This window comes from Zonotrichia leucophrys, chromosome 4 (genome assembly GCF_028769735.1).
Source record: "Zonotrichia leucophrys gambelii isolate GWCS_2022_RI chromosome 4, RI_Zleu_2.0, whole genome shotgun sequence".
NCBI classification, from domain to species: domain Eukaryota; kingdom Metazoa; phylum Chordata; class Aves; order Passeriformes; family Passerellidae; genus Zonotrichia; species Zonotrichia leucophrys.
The window spans coordinates 24,892,472-24,914,775 of record NC_088173.1 but is presented as its reverse complement, the minus strand read 5'-3'; the positions used below and the strand labels follow the sequence as shown (position 1 = coordinate 24,914,775).

The window sequence follows — 22,304 nt, the reverse complement described above, 5'->3', positions numbered from 1 at the left end:
CCCCAAGATTAGGATCCTTTTTTTTGCAATGGTGGTTTCAGGAGAGATTGAGAGAATGCCCCCTTTGGATACCAATTTATTCTACTGGGTAAAAACAAATCAGGTATCCTCAATATTTCAGTTCTGCAGGAAGTCAGCTAATTCATATAGAATGTGCCATTCACAAGGAATAAGTACTTCAAATGTACTTTAATATTCAAAGTGAAAAAAACCAACTAAGCAAAAATCACGTCAAAGTTGCTTTGTTCATGCCCTTTTATATTTCAAGACTGGCTGTACTTTGCTAGCACTTGTCCATGATCTTCATGTGCTTTTACCATGTGGAAGCCTTTAAACAGTAACAGTCATAAAAAAACCCTGAATAATATCTATATTCATGAGTATAAACAGTGTCAAGGAGAAAACAGTGACTCATTTTAAACAACAATGTTCTTAACTGTATTGATATTTCCAGGATATTTCTTTAACTTAAAAGAATTCTCATACTTTCCTACAACTAATGTACATACACACAATCAATAAAATAATCACATTTTAAACATGATATTCCACAAAAGATTGAAAAGATGAACACAGAGGAAAACTTATCAACAGCACTACACTGCCCCTTCACGTCCACTACAGAAACAACACCACAAGCTGCATGATGTAAAAAAAAAAAAAAAAAATCCCCGAATATTAACATAGCAATTATGTTAAACTAAAAATTTCCTATATTTTTCTATAAGATAGCCCCTTGCTCCCCCCATAAAACATACAAACAATTGGAGGAAAAGCAGAATAAAAATCCAACTCTTTCTTTAGTCGGAAAATGCCTAGTTTTCCCTTGATATGCATACTTAGACCTTCTCATTTTAAAAAGGTATGAATTTTCCACCTTGATTACACAGTGGATGAGAATTGATGAACAAAACCAATTCAGATACATTTCTTCAGAAAGGAAAAAAATACTAAAATGGATATACTTAGCCATGACACAAAGCTTTATCTAAGAATGGAACAACAAAGCTTCTATCAGAATCAACTCTCAATGGCATAAGAAATTATTTATGAGTATATAAGCTACTTCATACATCCTGTAAATTCCCTCAACTTTTTAAATAACAGTTTTTCCCCCAAGCATCCTGTTTCTTCTGATTTAAAATTCAATTGCTATTTTGCTTGTCATTTAATGCTAAATGTGTTGTTCTGATACATGTTTGGGTTTTTATTTTTGGTAGCATTAACTAGAATGTCAGTCAGGAACTTCTGATTGAATAAAAAAAGGTGTCCCATATCTCCATGAGGCAAATATCTCAGTGTATCATCAGCACAGGCGTTCTGAAACCTCTCTCAAGCCAAGACAAGAACTTGCCATTCTTCCTATCCCTTCCGACAGATTAGCTTAAATGAGGTACAAGATGACAAAGACCTTACTCAACACCACTGAGATCCAAAATTATACTTTTCACTATTAAAGAAAAAGGGTACACTGTGAGACTACAAAACAAACCATTACATTTCAAAGGCCCAATACATTTTTTTTTAAGAAGCAGAGTGGTAACATTTGCAATTAAAAAAAATTGCTCAAATTACTTTTTGTGCTACAAATGTTCATGTGGTACACATGATCACCATAATCTTAAGTAGAAAAAGTGCCTTGCAAAACTCTTTTGCTTATAAAAGATCCTAAACATATTCTGCCCATTACATTGGTATGGTAACTCTAAATAAATGATATATCAGAGTTCTTTCTCCTAGGCACCCTTTATTAAAGCCATGGGACATTTTAGACATGCTGTCATTCACAAGAACATCACAAATGTTTCTCTGGGTGAGGCTAAAAAACCCACCTAGCTTAACAGAGTCTGATCATAATTTCATTTTCTCATGGACTAAATCCATGTCAACCAGGCTATTCAAGCCACCTGCATACAAGCACAACCTTTTCAAGGAGAAGGAAAAAATTAAGTTGGCCTGTCAACAGTTATGAAAAAGGGTGCAAAGCATTTCTCCCAGTTATGTGTTTTGGAAATTTATGCAGAGAACCTCAAACCTCGGTGCAATCTGCATGCTTCAAGAAAATGTTAAAAAGGATGCTTAAAGATGATTTCCTGTTTTTTGAACTTACAGCATTCCCCATCAGATTTTACTACATGACTATTGCTGTGTCTTTGTGAGTTTACACATACACCATGTATTTAAGAATGCAGCTTTACAAGGAATTGTTACACAGCTTCTTAACTAAGGTCAGGGTAGGGCACCCTCTTGCTAACAAACTGCTATGAGAAGTAGTTTCTAATAAAAAAAGAGATGATAAATAATGGCATGCTAGGTATAAAAAAAAACATTTTCCCACTCCCATAAAGATAATATCCAAATAATTCCCTAGTAATAATGGGAAAACAAAATTCAAGCTTTCTCTCCTGACTACATGCACGTAGAAACAAGGGGACTTAAAAGACAAGTTTGAAGTTGTTTCATCATAAATCCTGAAAAGCAGTTATTACAGTCAGTGACAGTATCTGGGCCATTATGTATTTTATGTATTTTATTTTCTGCTCTGGCTATGATTTTTTTTCACAAGTGGCTCTCACCACAGTATCTTTCCCTTAAAACACATTCTGAGCTATGAAGTAAAGCTGGTTCTCAAGGGAACCACCATGATCTCTTCAGGGGTTTTTCCTGTAGGAAAGAGGCTGTGACAAACAATTTCAGTATTGAGTTAATTGAAAGGTTAATTGAAAGGTTTTTGATTAAGAACAGGGGTTGGATTTCTATCCTACTAATGGCACCTAGAGGTCAGACCTCTGTAAGTGCAAATAATCCAGCTTTGACTCTGCAAGCAAGGCATAAAACAAGATTCAAAAAAGGCACAATGGCATAGTTTGCCTGTCCAACACTTGGTGTCAGGTTGTCTTTCTAAGAAATTAATCTATTCTCAAGTCATGATACATTCTTCCTCAAGAATATATTCCTGTTGGAGAGACTTCACTGTGTAATGCCCAGTGTCATTTTTAAAGCTGATGTAAATTTCTTGTCAACTGGGACTATCACCCTGGGAGTACTATAAAAATACTTTGATACCTTCTACCCCTACAAAGGTATTCTATTTTGCTGACGTGCATATACAGAAAGCCACATTTTCAGCAGTACAGCACTGGCTGCTTGGTACTATAGCAACTGATTTTTCTGTTCCACCTTTTGTCAGTCTCACTTTCTGTGTATCTCATGTCATTTGTAGCCAACCAAGCAATGCTGCATCTACGACACAAGCCTGCGACCAGAGTGGCACTGCATGGCTTCCTCCACCCTGTGCTAATTACAATAGTGCCAAACTGCCTCTGAAATTTGAAGCATCTACCAGAGAAGCAGAAAATGCCATTTCCTTCAAGCAACCACTGTAAAGAAACTAAATCACTGTATAGAGACCATAGAAGTGCAGCTCAGGTTGCACCTGTAGAAGACAAATCTCTCCAATTATTTACAGTAATCTATCAAATGCTCCTGACCACTTTCAATTTTACTTTCAAGTGAGAGTCAGATTTAGAGATGTTTGTATTTTTATGAAAATAAACATGGCAGAAAATTGAAGCACAAACATTCTCATTCATAAATGAAGAAAGAAAACATTTTACACTTTAAATGTAGTGGCGATCTCTCATCTGTTCTGTCTTGATGCTAGACACATTCTGAACCAGGGTGTGAACTTCCCACATGCCCAGTTCTTGAAACAGTCTGTATTACCTCAGAGACCTCCAACTTCTGCCTTGGTGCAACCAGACACATGGCCAGCACTCAGTGAAAGTATTTTTTCCTCTTCAGTTTAACAGAAATAATCCACCCCTGTTTTCCAAGTCAAACAAGGAAAGACAGGGTTTCCTAGCAGCAGCTGTTTCCAAGTTTGGAGTCTATGACAGCAGTCACAAGGTGAAAGAAACAGGGAAAACAAGGACATGAGGCAGGATTACCTCAGTTTCCAGACTTGTTTATGAAGCTACTGCTTAAAACTACATCTTGGTTCTTGTTTCCCCTCTAATGTTGTACAGAGCAGAAAATGCATACAGAAGATAAGCTAGGAGAATTTTTTATTTCATTATTTTCAAGACATGAGGAGTAAAGGACTGAAAAAGGAAAAACAAGCCCCCTTATTTATAATACATTGTAAGACAACATGTAAGGTTTTTCCTATTTAGTGTTTTTCCTATTAAAAATGAGCTCTTCTTTATAAAAAAAACAAAGCAAAACCTGATTACTTTTAAGTCAGAATATAAGAAAATATAAATGGAAATAAAAAATAAGAAAAAAAGCTTAATATTTTTTTCTACTGAATAATAGCAGCAAATTTACCAATTTGTCTATTAGTGAAAACCATTAATGAAGACACATCTAAAAGAGGCCAGATAAAACCTTTGTATTTGATATGCTTTATGATATGTCTGTGACAGATACACCTAATCTAGGACAGAGACTTATGAAGCAGCACTGATGCTACTTAGTGGCAGGAAGCTAGAAGGAAATCTTGAAACTCTCCCTGAAGGAAGAGCACCTGTATCTGTGTATGTATTCTGAGGGCTATTATTAAATAGTATTAGATAACGAGATGCTATGACTCCCCAGTTCTGAATGGAAAAAGAAAGGAAACAATTACCTACCACCTATAATATTGCGTGCTACAGAATGAAAATTATATATTATATATTGTATTTTTAAAATAGATATTGAAGTTCACAAGCACTGTCAAAGGAATTGAAAAGTTCAGAAAGGTTTTTAGCATATTTCTTAGTAGCAACTGACATTCTTTTAGAAATACAAAGATGGTTGCATATATTAGGTTTTTAATAGGGCAACATCTTTGTGATCCGTGTCATTACATGCTTTGGAATGCCATATCCAATATCTAGCACACCGATCCTTCAAAGACAACATATGTCTTATGTCCTCTCTACTGGAATGCTCTCCTAGTAAGCTTAAAAAGAAAAAAAAAAAAGAAAAGAAAAAAATGCAACAGTTTAGTCTCAAGACTCCAAATTCATTCCCCATATGTTCACATACCATCAAAACATGAACTATTTCTCAAAACCTTGTACAGAAGTTAAAACTCCTAGTAAAGAGATTTCAAAAGATGGACAAAAGCACGTGTGTCCCATGTTGCCTCACAGCAAGGAACTGCTTGTATGAAAATGCACAAAAAGGTGTCTTGACTTCATGGTTCTGAAGCATAAGCAAAAAAGAAAAAACTCTAAGATACAGGCAATCTGAAATTAAAATTGAAGTGGGAAATAGTTTAAACTACATTCAAAACTACTACATAATGTACTTCTTTATTTTTCAGTAATTGTCATCATTTCATCCCACTGAGGCTTAATTTGTGTCAATATAAGTACCTTGTAAGAAGGATTCTATTTACCTTCTTCCAAATACATTAAAATACAAATACTGTACATTATGCACACTGTTGTTACACTAGGTTAAGAAAAAGACATTTTTCTGTTTATATCACAAAGATTAGTTACTTCAGAGAGACGACAGTTCAATTTAAAGGTTTTTTTGCTTACTAACATTGTTCATGCTTAAGTAGTGCAAATTTGAATTACAAATCTTAAAATCACTGAGAAAACACAAGGCCTTAGGGCCAATTACTAAATAACATGTTTCAATGTTTCGATCAACATACATACACAAAAGACAGAACATGCTGAGAGCAAAGAAACACAGATGTCTCTTGAAAGATTAGTTTTATTAGACTTGCAGCACCTATTACGATTGGGTAACTCAGTATAACCTCAGGGAGGCATAAATTGTCTACTGAAGCCCAAAGAATAAACTGAAAATTTTCAGCAATTATGAATTCATGGGGTCTGTGTGTCCACTGCAAGGGGCTGCCAATGCTACTTGTTTCTATAAATTAGGTCCCACAAGTCAGTAAGACACTCCAGAGGTGCAAATTACAGGTTTCACTATTTTTATACTTCAGTGACTAGAGAGAAGTTTTAGTGCAGGTTTCCCTCTGCATCAGGAAGAGAGAAAGAGAAAAACTGGGGCAGGGGGCATGAAGGTTTGCACACCCACCTCTCCTCATTGCTATATTTTCAGGAATTAATTAATTCCCTGAGGATGTCTTGGATGTCTTGAAGCATTTACTTTCTCCAAACACAGGAAAGAACAGGTCATGTCTGATCTGAGCTCTTCCTAAATCAAGAAAAGGGCCGGACCTGCTAAACATGGCCATAAACGGACAAATATGCAGCATTTATGGACATCTAAAACATTCACTTGTGTGCTCAAATTAAAATGGGCCAGTACTTCAGAACAGGAAACTATTTCCTCTTCACCCACTCAGAAGTTTGGATGCCTTCCCAGAAATCTCAAGACTGGCGCAGGGCTTAGTGCTGCGCCTGCAAGACAGCTGCATCTGGATACAGCCCTTCACGGGAATGCACAAGGCAAACCAAGGCAGACAGGTTGAGCAGATGTAATTAACGGAGGTGGTGCCAGAAAGTGATCCCTGTTAACCAGATGCTCCAAAGAAATTCCTCTCAGTAAGGCAGCACAAGAGGCAGCCCTGTTGGAAAGCTTCTCGAGCTGTGCCAACAGATCTCACGGACACCCACCATCACTAACGCGGCTCAGAACCAAGCAGCTCCAGCTGCCTCCTCTTCTTCTGGGAGGGAAGGGCTACAACTCACTGAAGCTTTCTCCCATGATGACCAGCTCTTTATGTAACAAGAAAAGAAAAGCGGACAAGAAGCAAAAGGAAACTGACATACACCAAATTAATTTGACAATTATAATGGAATAATCCCAACAAAATTGTTACAAACATTCTCTAACCCATACAGGAGGGGCATGATGTGTCTTGAAAAAAAAAATCAAGAAACAAACCCCCAAAATGAATCTACTCTGGCAATTTTAATCCATGTAATATTCATACTAATTAGGCACCGACCAAATTAGCTGCTGCTATTCTAACCCATTTTCTTTCTGAAGTGAAGAAGCACTGCTATGTATATGCCCTTAATAAATCTGGATATTAATTGCAATTAGTGTCAAATTCTCACAGTGCAAAGTGACCTCAACACATAATGATATTTCAAACATGATGAGAAAACTAACCATTTCTATGAGAAGCAATTTTATATCATTAGATGAATCTCAGTCAGAAATAGCACAGACACCATAGATCCTGCCATAGGTTAAAGGGATGATGCAGTCTCAATTCTATAATTTGTATTATTAGGTTTTTTTGTCTGTTACCTATTTCTTGCATCGCTGTGAACAGAAACAGCAAATAAGTGGCAAGCATACATGTCTAATAAATTAAATGAACAGAAGCTTATTATTGTTTAGCACAAAAACATTCCTCCCAAAGAGAAAGGTGCACAAGCACCTATTCTGAATGCTATTCAAGAGAAGAGAATTAGTACCAACTATGAGAGTTTATCACCTGCCTGGAGATAATAAAGCAAGGGTAGGCAGTGGAAATTGATTGACACATAGTATTTTAATACTGAATTTATTATACTTAAAGCTAAACACTTGTACTTTGAAAATCAAGTGATAGATGTTGTAGAAATCGTAATTTTTTTTTAGCATGATGGCTTATCTGGTTCTCTTAGGAAATACAGCCAGTTACAGATAATTCTTCATTTTCTTAAATGTGGTGCATGGGCAGAAAGGACTTCCCAGAACTGTTTGCAGGATAAGCAGAGAGGCAAAGGACAGGAACACTGTGGGTGTAAAGAAACAGGAAAGAAAAGAGAGATGATCTATAAAAGTTATGTGGACAGAATAGGCACTAGACAGTAGAGGACCTTTTTTTTTGTTTGAGAGCTTGGTATGCAGACAGGATTTGGAGAAGGGAAGGCAAAAGAAGGGAAGACTGTAAGGTCATGAAGAAATTCATGGTAAGAATTCAGTCTGAAATTTCACTAACAACGTACCATAGGAGAAATGCAAGATGGAATGTAGCAATGCTGTAAATATGTTAAAATTGCAAACATTCTTGCCAGCTGCTGCTGTGATCATGAGAAGTAATCCTGTGTTAGGGTTTATTAATAGCAGCATGCTTTGGAAGAGATTGCCTTTTTTACTGACAGAACACTGCACCATGCAGATTGTCTTAAAGCAACAAAATTTTAACTGTGTAAATATAGAAGTGAGTACCTAAACACAGGATAAACAGGAAAAAATACGGCACAAAAAATATACCAAATATACCTCTGTGTCACTTTCTATGCTGTTCTTTTTCAATTTTCAAAAACAAAAATGCTGCTGGGAGAGTATCCTTAGAAAGAGACCAGAATGGTATCACCTACAGGCTCCTGGCCTATGAACCAAGGAACAGCTCTCTGCTTGCAGCAGCTAACAACACATCATGCTTCCTTTCCCATCTCATCTTCTGTCTTTCATCTCTACAAGCAGTAAACTCTCTGTGCAGGGACAATTTTGCATCCAGCATATCAGACTTATTACATCATATATATAATATTATTATAATATGAATAATGTTTACAAATAAAACTATGCTTTTTAAACCCATGTCTCTATACATAAATGGGGGGACCTCAATCATGAGGAAAGATCCCATATAATACCATCTAGGATCAGTATGCTGTAACTGCTTACCATCACTGTACACTAGCTACATTATGAACTTAAAGATGCGATTTTAGAAATTCCACAGGAGGCTATGAATATTGAAGCATCTGGTCTGAAATTTCCTTATGTTTACATATTACAGATTCCTAAAATAAATTTTTTACTTACCTGCATCTTCTACAGACAAGTTGCCTCTTTTTCACAATTTACAAATAAGATTCTATTTACTACCTTGCATATGCAAAGCCATCCACCATATACAAACTTAATAAACTACCAGAAATAATGAGCCATCTGAGACAGGAGAGAAAAAAGCCTGTTTCACCAAATAAAACACAAAATTTTATTGTCTTTGCTACATTATTATACTATTTCCTGAAAAAAAAAAAAGTTTTCCTAGCTAATAAAGAAGTTGAATACATAACCATTTGCCAAGTCTTATAAGTGCCTTTGATACGACATAAACCAAGCTGGTTTAAGGAAGTACTGCTAAACATAGATAATTCATAAGGGAAGAACATTATATAAAATAATTTATTTACACTTCTATCATCATTTATGTATTTTTATTCTCCTTCTCACTTTAATCAATTAGTTTAGGGTCAGTAGAATTTTGGTTGTCCTTCAATATATTGGAATATGATCTACAAAACAAATGAAAAACACCACACACAAATCTTACTTGTCTATTACTTCCAAGTGTTACAGTAGCAGCAGAATTATTAAAAACTGGTTTACTGTATTTATTGCCTTCTTGCACAGCCTCAATGTTTTCATATGACATATATCACACTTCTCTTTCACAAGCATAAATATTTGCAATGTATCAAAAATGCACTACAGTTTGTAACTACTATCTGATTTTTAAAGAAAAATCATTAACCTACTTTATAGACTGCATCTTTCAGTATTAAAATCACATCCACATGAGGAGTAAGTAACTAGAGATGTTTTTCTGAAATGTGATCAAACTACACATGACCACACAAATGATATGCAACCATCTCAAACCTCTGACCAAGAAACTTTGCAATCAAACTGGTTACTCAAAACATATTTTAAGGAACAGAACAAATTAAAAGTACAGGTTTCCTTGACTAAAAAAGATAAATAAATAAAGGGAAAAGTCATGTCAATTCCAGTGCTTTTTTTCTTGCCTTTCCAAAAATATGAGTAACATTATAAAATAACTGAGCAGCATTTAGAAAGACACTGCTGTTGCTCCTATGCAAAACTGTATTTTCAAGCATAGTAAATAACTTTTCCAGAGAAGAGGTCCACTTTTGACAGAAGATGAATATCAATTAGAAACTGTAGGGAGAAAGCAGAATTACCAGTCCAAAACTAGGTGAAGGGAGAGTGAGATCGAGTAGACCAGAGCCAAAGACAGAGTTTGAGAGAAAAAACTCAAGCCCAGCAGTGAGTCTAGGAATGAGATGGGATTGCTGCTCTGAGGAGTGGAGCTATTCAAACGGGCAAAATCATGATTCACTGAAAGAAAGGGTTCATCACGTAAGGAACAACAACCAATTGGTTGTGGTAAGTGGCAGAGACCCAAGAGCAAGGTGCTAAGGCTACAACCCTGCTTATGCCTTGTCTGAGTGTCATTCTAGTTCAGTTTGACTTCCGCTCAAAATCTGGGGAACACCTGAGCAAAAATTGCCAGTTAAAGTTTATTTGCCCTCTTTGTGTTTCTATAGTAGGGATAGTCATGACACAGAAGAGCAATAATTTCATCACAAAGGAGTCTTCCCCCATACCTGAAAAAGATATGCTCAGGAAATTAAAGTGCCTTCCTCTGCTGCAGGAGGACAAAAAGCATTTACCTAGTGATAGAAGGGACTGTAAAAAGAGAAAAGGGAGATTCATAGCTAAAGCAATTAGGTTTCAAAGCAATACACTAAGTATTTAATTACACATTTCATGAGTTCCCCTCTGGCATGATCAATCAGCAAAGAGGCAGCTGGGTCAGTTTATGGCATCATTGTTGTCTCCCATTCCCTCTTCTGCTGGATGCTATAACCTCCACAGTTTGAGACAACAAAACAGATGGACTTTAAGCAGGTAAAGACCTTACACAAAGTCAACCCAGCATGTTTGAATAGCTCAAAGAGCATGACAATAAAGGCTTCAAAAGACATCTAAACAATTGGGCACAAGGGAGAAAAATCACCCAGGAAACCTTTCTTCTGACACCTCCTGAAGGGAAGGGACTGACTGCAGAATCATCATAACATGCTTTTAACATCTGCACTCCTGCAGTCTGTAACAGACAGCACTGCTCATTACAAGAGGAAATGGAAGTTTTAAATGCATCAAAACCACAAAGAAAAACATTTTAGCTAGTGTTAAATATAAATGAGTTTCCGATTGCTGCTTTTATCTTGGCCAGAAATAGGTAGAACAATTTAAATAACAGTGTTTCTCAAAGAGCCAGTATGGTGACAGAGGATCCCTGAATATTCTGAGAAAGCAGTCTTTGGGAGTGCTATGACATGTGTTGCAGTGCAGGTTTGAAAATTAGCAAACACCAAACAAAAACAAACCACCAACCAAACAACAACAAAAACTCAAGTAAGTTGTCCAACTATTTTTGACCCACTACACCAGACTGGACTAGATATGCACAGGTTAGCTACCAATTTTATTTTTCCCAGGGAATACAGGGAACAGCTGCTCGAACAGCAAACTGCTTCCTCCTGCAAATGGCTATCTTAAGCCCAGAGCTTCTCTAACACCCCAGAGAAGGGCAGGGCTAGGGAGAAGTCTATTTCTGCCTGTATCTCATTCTACAAAGCCAGAAACACTGGCTACATCAGACTGCATGCACAGTTTGAAGGATGGATTTCAGTAAGGCTTGGCAGAATTCTTGTGAGCATTGCCTGGGAGATCACAGGACACTTCAGCTGAGCCAGGTTGAATCAGCCCACCTTGAGCTGATCAGAGAATTGAGGATCTGTACACTTCTTTCCACTTCTGTGAAACCTGTATTATTCCCTCTCAACTACAGTACAGAGGAAGTTTGTTTGCAAACAAAATGAAAGAAAGAACTGCACAAAAAAGGGTGTAGAAGATAATTTTTAGAATTTTGCTGTTCCGTCTTGATAAAATAAGTAACGTATTGCGTTTTTCTTCAAGACTACCACTTCACACAGGAAAAACATTTATTTCCCTTGTGAGAATAGATGAAAGGCACAGGAAAAGCAGATTCAGAGTGGAGACACTGCATATATGTAAAAAAGAAAAGATAAAAAGACAAAGTTCATTATCCAAGACTATTTATCTTCTAAAGGCATGACCCTCCAGGCAGAATGTTACAGAAGACTTTGCCTTCCTCATTTCTGCAACTATTCCTTTCTTTCCACTCAAAACCATCTTCCTTTTCAGTTAACTTCCTTCTACTGAACTTCTGAAGTAATTCTGTTTCATTACACAGATTTTCCAAAACTGAAACACCAAAAATAACAAAAGCAAGGAAAAAAAACCACTATAAACTATGAATTTAAGAATGAAAAGTAAAATATCTAGAAGGCAGGCTTTATTGTTAATATTTGGAAATCCAGAGCAATGGACACACCCCTTTATGAAAAATACACATAGGTCAAGAACACAGTTCCTTTCCTGATAAGTATCAACTGACCAGTCCATGACCTGTACTTCTCTGACAAATTTTCTAACAAAATCAAGAGATATTGAAATAAAGGCTAAAGCAGCTTTGAAAGAAAGCTATTTCTGACAGCCATTCAAAGAAATATGTTAACACCAGAGGTCACAATGCAAGTTCCTTGACAAAAAACCCAGAAACAAAAATTCTCTTGTAGAAGATGCAAGCATTTGGGAGTGCTCAGATTTGTCCAGTGACAGACTCTGAAGACTACCTTTAGTTTTACATTAGAAAACTGTACACACACACATGCACATCTTCACATATTTTTTGTTCACACTCTTCTGTCAGTCTTTTCCTAGCAAATGGTGAGAAATTCCAAGGGAAATTACCTATTTTTTGTTTAAGGGGAAAATAGATTAGTGCTTTTTTACATTACTCAGAATGTGTTCCAAAGTCATCTGCAGTACAGAGAAGTATAAATGGAAGGATATATAATTTCAGAGAAAGCAAAACAGTTTTTTTGTCCATTAAGTAACTTCTTACTGTCATCCATGAAATCAAGTACTGTATTCAAGCAAGAAATATGATTTACTGTGGAAAAATTCAGGACTACATTTCCCTGAAAAACTGAACGGACAGACCACTTGGTTGAACTGCTGGCACAAACATTTACATAAATTTGACTGACAGTGAAAAGACTGCTTTGCTTGCTTTAACACAGAAATTAAGGGATTAAAAAACCAAATCCAAATAAGTGAAGCTGTTCATGCATAAGTCACCAGTATTTTAAATACACTACTAGAATATCTGTCAATTAGAGGAAGGAAAGGAACTGGAGTCTCAGTCCAACTGCTCCACTGTAGTGACAAATGTGTAAGACCAAATGGATGCTCTTTTTTATGAAGTACACAGGCAGGTAAAAAGTAATGTTTCAATGCTCTATCTTGTGTTCACTTAACATACAAATACATCCTACAGACAGAAGCATTTCATTGATGAACTAAGCTGATGAATTGCCAAAATTTGGTTGGATGTATTTTAAGGGTGAAACATACACAGACAGAGGAAAACTATTCTCACAAAATCAGAGAGTATAACAGAATCTTTGGTGGTTTTGAGATTACAGGCAGTGAAAATGGATACATTTATTACCTTGATTTTTCCAGCTTGGAATACCACAGGGTGCACACTGAAACCCCTGCTTTATAACAATTCAGTGCTACTATAATCCACTTGAAATGAAGGAACGCTGCAACTGAATAAGTCACTCTCACAAATTTTCCAGCTTATTAGCACTTCTTAAAAAGATACTTTCAATGTGATAAAATTGTTATACAGAAAACTTGAAGAAAGACAATTCAATAGAAATTTCAGGGAAGAAAACCTTGGAAAACTAAAGAGGGAAGAAATCTATTTTTAAATAGCTTTCAAAGAGTTGAGAATTACAAGACTTCAGAAGGAAAAATACTTCTGTGAGTGGTTTAAGAGCATTACAAAGGAAAAATCACATACTTAATTAAGAGACCAATTTTTTTGTCCACTGGAAGTATTTACCATGGCAAACAAAATGTGTCACTTGATTTTGGGACATGCGTGACATACGTGACTGTGCTGTATGTTCAATGATCAGCTGCAGCTCCATCGCACTGAAGAGCTAAACGACATCTGATACTCCAAGTGTGTCCCAGCTAAAAGGTATTCATTGCTTCTCCACTTTACACTGCAAAATCTACTCCAGTGCCTAAGAAAGATGTGTCAAAGGCTAAAGAGGACCACAGTTATGGCTGTGTTTGGTGATAGTGCATTGGTGTTTTCCGGGACAGCTTTGTAGGAATACACCGGTTTACTGTGGAAGTACAGTACTTTTACAGCTGTGCACTAAAGTTATTCTCAAGTGCTCCACAAAGAATGCTAAGAAATACTATTTTTAACTGGATTCAGATTAGTGGTATTGCAGACAAGTGTTTTAACTACTTGAGCAAACTGACAAAATGCAAAAGGGCAAACTGCTAAGTCCTGTGACCATTTATAGTGCACTTCTTGATAGAAGCTCAGTATAACCAATGCAGAGGATGCAGAAGCCATGAACTGTCAGCTCTCATAACGGAAATATTTTTACTCTCAAGGATCACAGAACACATTTTAAAGATGTTTTGTTAAGTCTAACGTACAATTAAGGAGGGGAAGAAATGAGTTCAAACAAGGAGAAGGTCAATATTAAAGTCACGTCAATGTCTGAATGGCCCAATCGTACACTCACCCAAAAAAAGGGTGGCATTGATATATTACCAAGTCAATAACCTGGAAGAAAATAGTAGCTCATGTTCTAAAGCACATCAAACTAAGCTCTGAAAATGCAGTACTAAATAATTCAATGCATTACTTATTAAATGAAAAGTAGAATTTTTAAAAAGTAAAACTTGAAGCTGCACAAAGACTTTGTGTCAAAACTCCTATTTTGCATAAAAATACTTTTTTGGCTGTAATGTTTAATAAAAGAATAAATCCAAAAAACAGAAGTATTGACTCTCTCATCTGTTGATATGAAGAATTAGATTGGGTTTTACTATTGGATTTTTTCAACCTGCAGATCTTGCATGCACCCGCTGTGCGTTAGCATGGAAGGAACCCAATATGGTAATGGCTGGGAGTTACGTGCAGGCTTGGAGTGCTGCAAGGCATGGCACTAAAGGTGGAGCTCTCATACTTTCCACTACCAGCAGCCATCATACGGAGAATTATTAGTTTCAGAATAGAAGATAAATAGATTGATGATAGCTTAGCTGGCAAAACATACATTTACAGCATTTCTAAATTTTCTCCTTAGTCCTAATTGCTAAAAGAAAAATAGATGCTGAACGCCTTTCTAAACCCTCCTATAACTAAAACATTAAAGTGACTGAGCGGGGTGTAGGACAGGACAAATGAGATCACTGTGGTCACTTTGGAACAGTGCAAAATCTTGAGAAAACTGCTTTAGATTTTGGTTGGGTTGTTTTGGGGGTGTTTTTGTACCTGTGATAAGTTACTGTATGATCATATTTCTCATTACAGAAAATACACTCATAAGACATCAGCATTCAAGTTCCAAGAGTACCATACTTACTTAGCCACAAAAGGACTTATGAAGTCTATCTACTAAACTTATCTTCTACACTGTATACTATGCTTTTCCCAAGACAAAGGAACTAACACTATCCAAACATATTCCAAAGGCTTATTTTCAAACAAACAGTTCCCAAATAATATCAAAAAATTGTAACACTTTATTAAAATACAGAAACTTACTTTATCACCTTCAACATTATGAAATGTTCCTATTTCATGTTCAGCAAACACATATGCATAATATCTAATCTCAGAAAAAAAACTTTTCTGAAATGCACACAATCCAATATCAAACAGTTGTGTGTGTGTGTATATATATATGTTCTAAATTTTGCACTGCTGAAGATTGACATTAGATTGCTGCCTTCAATGTATGCCATGTACCTTTTACATATAATAAACATTTTAAGATATTCCAAACAACACAGAATAAAAAAAATCAAACCTTCCAGGGTGACCTTGTCAAATTTAAATTTTTTCTGTGATTTAACTCAGTTTGCTAAAAAGTACTAAGTTGACATTCAAAGAGAGCAAGCATATTTACAAGGGATGAGCTAGATTTTAAAACTTGCATCAGTAAACTGAAACAGTATTTATTTAGCAGCAAGAGAAAACGCATATAAATGTATTTTAAGAGACACTTAATTCATACAGTTCCTGAAGCTGTAGTATAAGACCCGTGATAGTTTGTCAGGCTAGGATTGTCTATATATAAACTATATCGCAACCTCCACATAGTAACATGCTATTTTTATTTTATGTAACAGTAAAAAATGTTATCTCCCTTACTGAGTTACAAAAGTATTAAAATCATATTTCAAGAATTCTTACTAAAAATGCTCAAATATTAATTAGTTTAACATTTCTAAATTCTCTAATTTAGTATTCAACAAGTCACATATGTCACTACAATTCAGAACTGATACCCCAAACTATCTTCATGACCTAAAAGACTGGATAACAGCAAAATACATTTATGAGTGCACCTATTTTGTACAGCATTTGTTTTCACCTACCCGGTTTACAGCTATAAAAGAATCACTGACACGTTCCTTTAAATGAGTAATAGCTAAGACAACATGTACAGATTTTAATTAAATTAAAGCACAAGAATTGATGAAATAAATTACCAAAGGGCTCCTCTATGGCACCCTGGGTAAATAGATAATAACAGATGTAAGTACTTCCTCATGGAATGAATGCACCATGACAAAGCACTGATCTCCAAGCCAAGTGATGAAAATCCAGCTTTTAAAGACTTTTACACTTACCCGCCTACGGCAGAAGGGCAAGCCCTGTGCAATGATGCTGATGCTAAATATCTTCATCACGGTTTGGTGTGGTAGAGGTTCTTTGGCACTTTTAAGATCAACAGGAACCAAGCCATGGTTGATGGCAGTTTTCCCAGGTTTGGACATTTTATCTTTCTTACTTTGTCAAGTCTACTAACACTGCAAGAACATTGCTAAAAACTTTGCTTTAAAGTCGCACAATTTTTATTTTTTTTTAAGTTTCAGATTGGTGAATCAGCTCCCCACAGCCTCCTGCCTCTGCCTCTCAACCTTCTCCTGCCAAGCGTCCTGACCTGTCTGCTGCTCAGTGAAGTGCAAGCTATCCTAGTATAGACAGGAATTAAACCACCAAGGGGCAGGCAGACTGCTCCCGTCAGTCAAACAGCTGGTGGACCTCCCCTGCAATGTCAGAAGAGCCCTTCTCCAAAAAGGGATCTGCAGATTGAAAAACAAGAAAATCATGACTGCCTGGAGTTTTAGTAAGCACAGCCACTTACACCTGCTCTTTAAAGGAAGAATTTTCTTTTAATTTTGTTTTGTTTCTAACAAGCTGCTATTACGCTCTCAGAAGGGGAATCCAAGGAGATTGCAACCTTCAGAGGGTAGCAGTGTTGCTGAAGGATCAATTTTATCATGCCCTCAGCAGTTTTCTTCTGGACTGTCAAAAAAATTAAATTAAAAACTGATCTGGACTTTGCTGTTCCTCAACCATGGTCTCTAAAAACACAATATATTGTCCAAAAGTTAAAGAAGAAAATAAAAATGGATTTTTAAAAATAAAAAAAAAAAAAAAATCAGGGTCTTCTAAAAATTGGTACAAAACTAGCTCATTTAATGAAAGTAGATGCTACACTGTGATTTTTAATTCCTTCCTCCTGGCTTTCTTTACTTAAATACAGTACTCCAGTCAGCCTCTCTCCCTGCCACTGTAGGAGGAGCGGCACCTGGGTGGCTTTGGCTCTAAGGATGCAAAAGTACAGTGGTTTTCCCTCTTCTGGCCAGCTCATTTGCCATGAGTTTGGGTACCAGTTTGCTCAGGCCTATCCATCACACCAGTGGAAAGTAGGAGGACTCTTCCTCCAAGAATATAGCATCTCTGGAAGGATATGGGGACAGGTCTGCCTGCCCTTAGCAACCAACCCAGGGCCCATTTTTCAGGAAAAAAGTTCTTACTCCACTGAACAAAGCTACAAAGCAATGTCTATTACTCAAATTTTCCACAATTAGTTTACTTCCATTTTGAATAATTTCTTGATCATTTTAGCTTTCCTAAAATGTCTCCATATGTTCCCACAATCCCCTTCCGGTGCCTAAAATTGGACACATTTCTTAAAAACATATTCAGATTCTGAAAACATTTTAGAGCAAAACTAAGTAGCAAGAAACAAAAGCGTGTGAAAATGTGTTATGAAACTGCTGATAAGAGATGCAGAAAACCATCAAGGCTCTTGTAGAACTGAGTCAGTACAGTCCAAAACACAGTGAATAAATGACCATTAAGAAATCTTACAAGTCTCTTTATGCACAAACCAAAGATAATTAACTGTATAATTATGTGAGGGCAAAAGAGGGAGTGCAGTAATGCTTTAATGCTTGGAGCACAACAATGCAACTTGACAAAAGACAGCATTAAATATGACTGTATTAGCATTTCCACTTAGCCCTTTGTTTCGCCTTCAAAAAGCCAAGCTGTAAGCATGTCTCATTTGCATATAAAGGGCCTCCCTGACCAAATATTCACATGAGGAAAGTTTTTTTATGAAAAAAAAAAAAAAAAGAAAACAGGAAAAAATCCACAAACCTAACATTTCATTGACAGTTTAAATACATTACAGTAAGCACCTACTTATAACACAATCTTTTTCCCAGACAAACAAGACAATCCTTATTTCTTTACAGATGTTGAATACAGAAAAGCTGGGACAGAATGCTGGGGAGCACAGTATTTTCTTGCACAGATGGCTGGGTTATTTTTCTTTTCTACCATCCCATTCATATGTTATTCAAAAGCACATTTAGACATAAATTTTCTTCTAAATACTCTTTACATTTCCTACTTCACACTTCCTGCTAAAATTCCAAGGAACAGTTTACCATTAGCCTGTACACAGTAGTAACGGCATTACTTTATAACTTCATTCTGAATTATTTCAAATTTTATACAAATACTAGGCTTTCACTTGACTTGTATGCTTCAGAATAAGTATCTCAGAATCTTAGTTTTACTACAATAAGAAAATTTCAATGAAGTACTCCAAAGAGGGAAAAGAGCAGCCTTTTGTTTTTTACTTTGAATAACTAAAGTGAAGAACAGAACCAAAAGTTCAAAACAGATCAACCCACATACCCTACTGATATGATTCAAAAAGAAGCCACAGATCAATTTTCCATTTCTGATGAACTAGTCACCATCTCAATTGTTCCAGCAAAGTGTGAAGTTCAGCAAAACGTAATATATAACGCAATTATATAAACATAGCTTGAGATCAGGTCAGGATCAGATACAACATTCTGTACAAAGCAAGCCTTACTTTCTCCTTCAATAAATAGTCAATATTTTGGTTAGTTGCATACAAAATTCTATGGGTGCGCTCAGAGAAACTGAACTAACTGCTGAAACTGCTGAACTAAATTCACTTTTAAGAGTATTTCGTTGCACAATTGCTGAAAGAATTTGACAGTGTGCCAGACCACCAACTGTTATTAGCTGATACAAGAGCCTAGCATCTTACTACTTTACAGGCTTACTCCCCCCACACTTTTTTTAAAAAATATTAGCTCATAACATGAGTGCAAAACAGGAACATAACTTGGCCCATTCACAGATTTACATACAACTGGGGAATAAACAAGACTCAAGTTTTGCATTCTCCAAGCACTGCTCACCAGTTCCAGTCACAGGTTATTCTCACGTCTCTGAAAAAACAAAACTCAGGATTGTCAGCCCTTCTTCTTTTGTTTTGAGATAATGTCCCAATGGTACATTGTTTTCTCCCCAGGAACTTCTATTCTAGAGTAATTCCACAGGGACACACTTCCAGTTCGAAAAATAAGATCATGTTCATAATTAGTGCAGTCCCCTTTTAGGAGATAGAGCCATGGCAAAATAAGGCACTTTTTTTGTCCAATGTGAAATTACAGAGCTAGATTTCATACTTAATCATAGCAATAAGAAAAAAACTTTAGTTTTTATCTGTCTCTATTTTCCCCTGCTTTTTTATCACTATCCCCTGGAAAAAAGATTTGCTTTAGCAGATGAGATCTTGTCCCAGTTTTACTTCCACTTATCATCACTCTAGTTTTTAGTCTTGTATTTGATACACATTGCTGACTGTAAGTATCATTGTCTTACAGTAATGTTTAAAGGTCCCAGGCCAATGCTGGGAAGTTATAAACTTTTAATAAGTGAAAGTTCTTAGCCAGAAAATAAAACACAGTCTTAAGAGAGAAGACAAAAGTGGTGAAGATTGACTTTCTGAGAAGTGTCAGAAATACATTGCATATAGTAGATATCACTTATTTTTGTATTTGTACAATACATTTATATTATAAATGTAATTCTAATTTAAGCTCCAAATGTAAAGCTTAAACAGCCACTCTCTGTCACTTTTATCTTCACAAGTGTGTACTTTTGCATTATATGGGATGAGAACATGTACAAAGCTGACAAATGCGAAATTATGAAAATTTGAGCTTTAATGCTTTGTAATACATTTTAGAAACATTCTGTTTCTAAATATAGTTGGGCTGATTTCCAATGGTGCTCTGAGTGCCTGCCTGTCCTTTTAATCAGAAGATCACATTTGAAATGAAATCACATAAAAGTGCCTGTAAAACCAGTATTTTTAAACTCAAGGCTATCATGGACTTTCAACTGACTGTAAACATAAGAATCCAGAAGCCTCCTGTTTCTTTTTGGCCTGTCCAGTGAAGAGATACTTGTAAAATGAAAGCATGAACAAAGCAGCAATAATCTTTATACCTTCCAGTCAGAGTAATCCAAAGTCAGCTTTTTTGGATTACAAAATTAACTAGTTTGTTCAATACACTGAACTCAGGAAGGCCATAATTTTAAGACATGGATCTATGAAATTATCCCTGCACCAAAAACCAGTTCATGCAAACTTCCCAGAGTTTTCTTCTAGAGTTGTTTTGCATACTAACATTACTGGAAAAAAAACCTAAACAAAATTTTGGCATTTTGATATGGTAATGGAACAATACAAGACCTAGAGAGACCTGAATGAAGTATTTGTAAGTATAGAAAAACTAAAATGCAGATAGCAGAACCCCAGACAGGTTCTCCACAGCTCTTAACATCGGTGAACAGCTGCCCTCAAATGGATAAAGCAGGGAACTGCAACATTTCAAAAGTCACCTTCTCAAATTAATCCCACTAACATAATAATCCTTTAAATATATTTGATAATTTATTTCCTAAAAAGATCTGTAGTAAGCTCTGGATAGCTGTAGCATATAGAATGCACTATAATTTACATTATACATAAGCCTTATTATTCATTTGATATTCATGCTGATCCCTGCCCAGGCCTAGAAAGACCGAGAAGCAAAGCAAGGCATCCTACACAACACTATCAGCAACTCACCCAGCAACTGTGGTCGCAAGTTTATTTATGTGAGGGATTTCTAATATCAATATACAAGCAGTTTTCAAATGACAGATTGTATATTAGCCTGCTTTGTGCAGATTAACAAATAAATTGTATAGATAAAAGGCACTGCTGAACAGAAGCTAACTGCAACTGTATTACTGGTGCTGGATAGGAAAAAAAACCTAATTGCTCTAAAATGACTCTGTTGTGTCCAAGTTTACCAATACAAAAATCTGCACATATAAGAAAACATAATGAAGACTTCTGAAGGGGCTATGAAGGGGATCAATGGGGAGGACAATTTTGATCTTATGAGATCAAAATGTCCTAAAAAGTGTACACTTGGATAGTATGCAAAATGGGCAAAACAATTAGCAAAACATGCAAACTGATGACTTTCTCCATAGTCCATGAAAAAAAACCTCAGGTGAAGACCTGCAGTAACACAAGCAAGAGAAAGAACAAAGTCTTGCTCCAGGTTAGATTATCGTACAAATTCAAATTGCACTTGAATTACACTATAGCTTCTCCAGGGCCTTATGGTCCCAGTGTGTCAGGGGACCTACATGGAAGCATCCCTCTGAACAGTCCAGCCACAGCAAACCTTTATTTCAGGCTTATGTGTCCCTAAGAGTGTTGACTGATAAGTGGCTTCTATGGTGTAAAGGAAGGAACAAATGTTGACTGAACCTGTATACGTGATCCCAGCAAAACCCAATTCCACAAGGATTCAAAGATGCCTAAACAGATGACGGTCACCTTGAACACTTCCTCCTCAGCAGTCTCTTCCATTTCCTACCTACCTACCCTCTATTTATCTTGCAAATTTGTGTAATATTAATATTTTTGCCAAATCATGTGAAAATTAGCCAAGAGATACATAAGTTCTGGAAAGCATGACAGACAATGACACGTAAAATCTCAAATGAACAAGCTTTGTTTTCTTTGGCAACAAAGCTTAAGAACACAGTGAAGAAGGATCCACATTTTCTTAACTGGGATTAACTCAAATGATAATTCCTGGTCATAATTCTGGCTCTGAAATCATATCAAGGCATTTATAAACTTCTGTGTCTAATACAAAAGAGCTACCTTACAATTTTT

General features: G+C 36.2%; 1 protein-coding gene across 7 annotated transcripts in view; it reads right to left on the bottom strand.

Moving 5' to 3' along the window:
- FBXW7 (F-box and WD repeat domain containing 7) overlaps window positions 1-22,304 on the bottom strand; it is a 177,125-nt gene that overhangs the window by 62,314 nt on the left and 92,507 nt on the right. The window contains exon 3 of one of the 7 annotated variants that reach the window (XM_064710852.1): window positions 5,701-6,695. The exons of the other annotated variants lie outside the window; for them this stretch is intronic. Within the exon in view, the coding sequence (XP_064566922.1) occupies window positions 6,609-6,695 (87 nt within the window). The 3' untranslated portion in view covers window positions 5,701-6,608. Of the gene's footprint in view, window positions 1-5,700; window positions 6,696-22,304 lie in introns of those variants that run through there. 7 annotated transcript variants of the gene reach the window in all.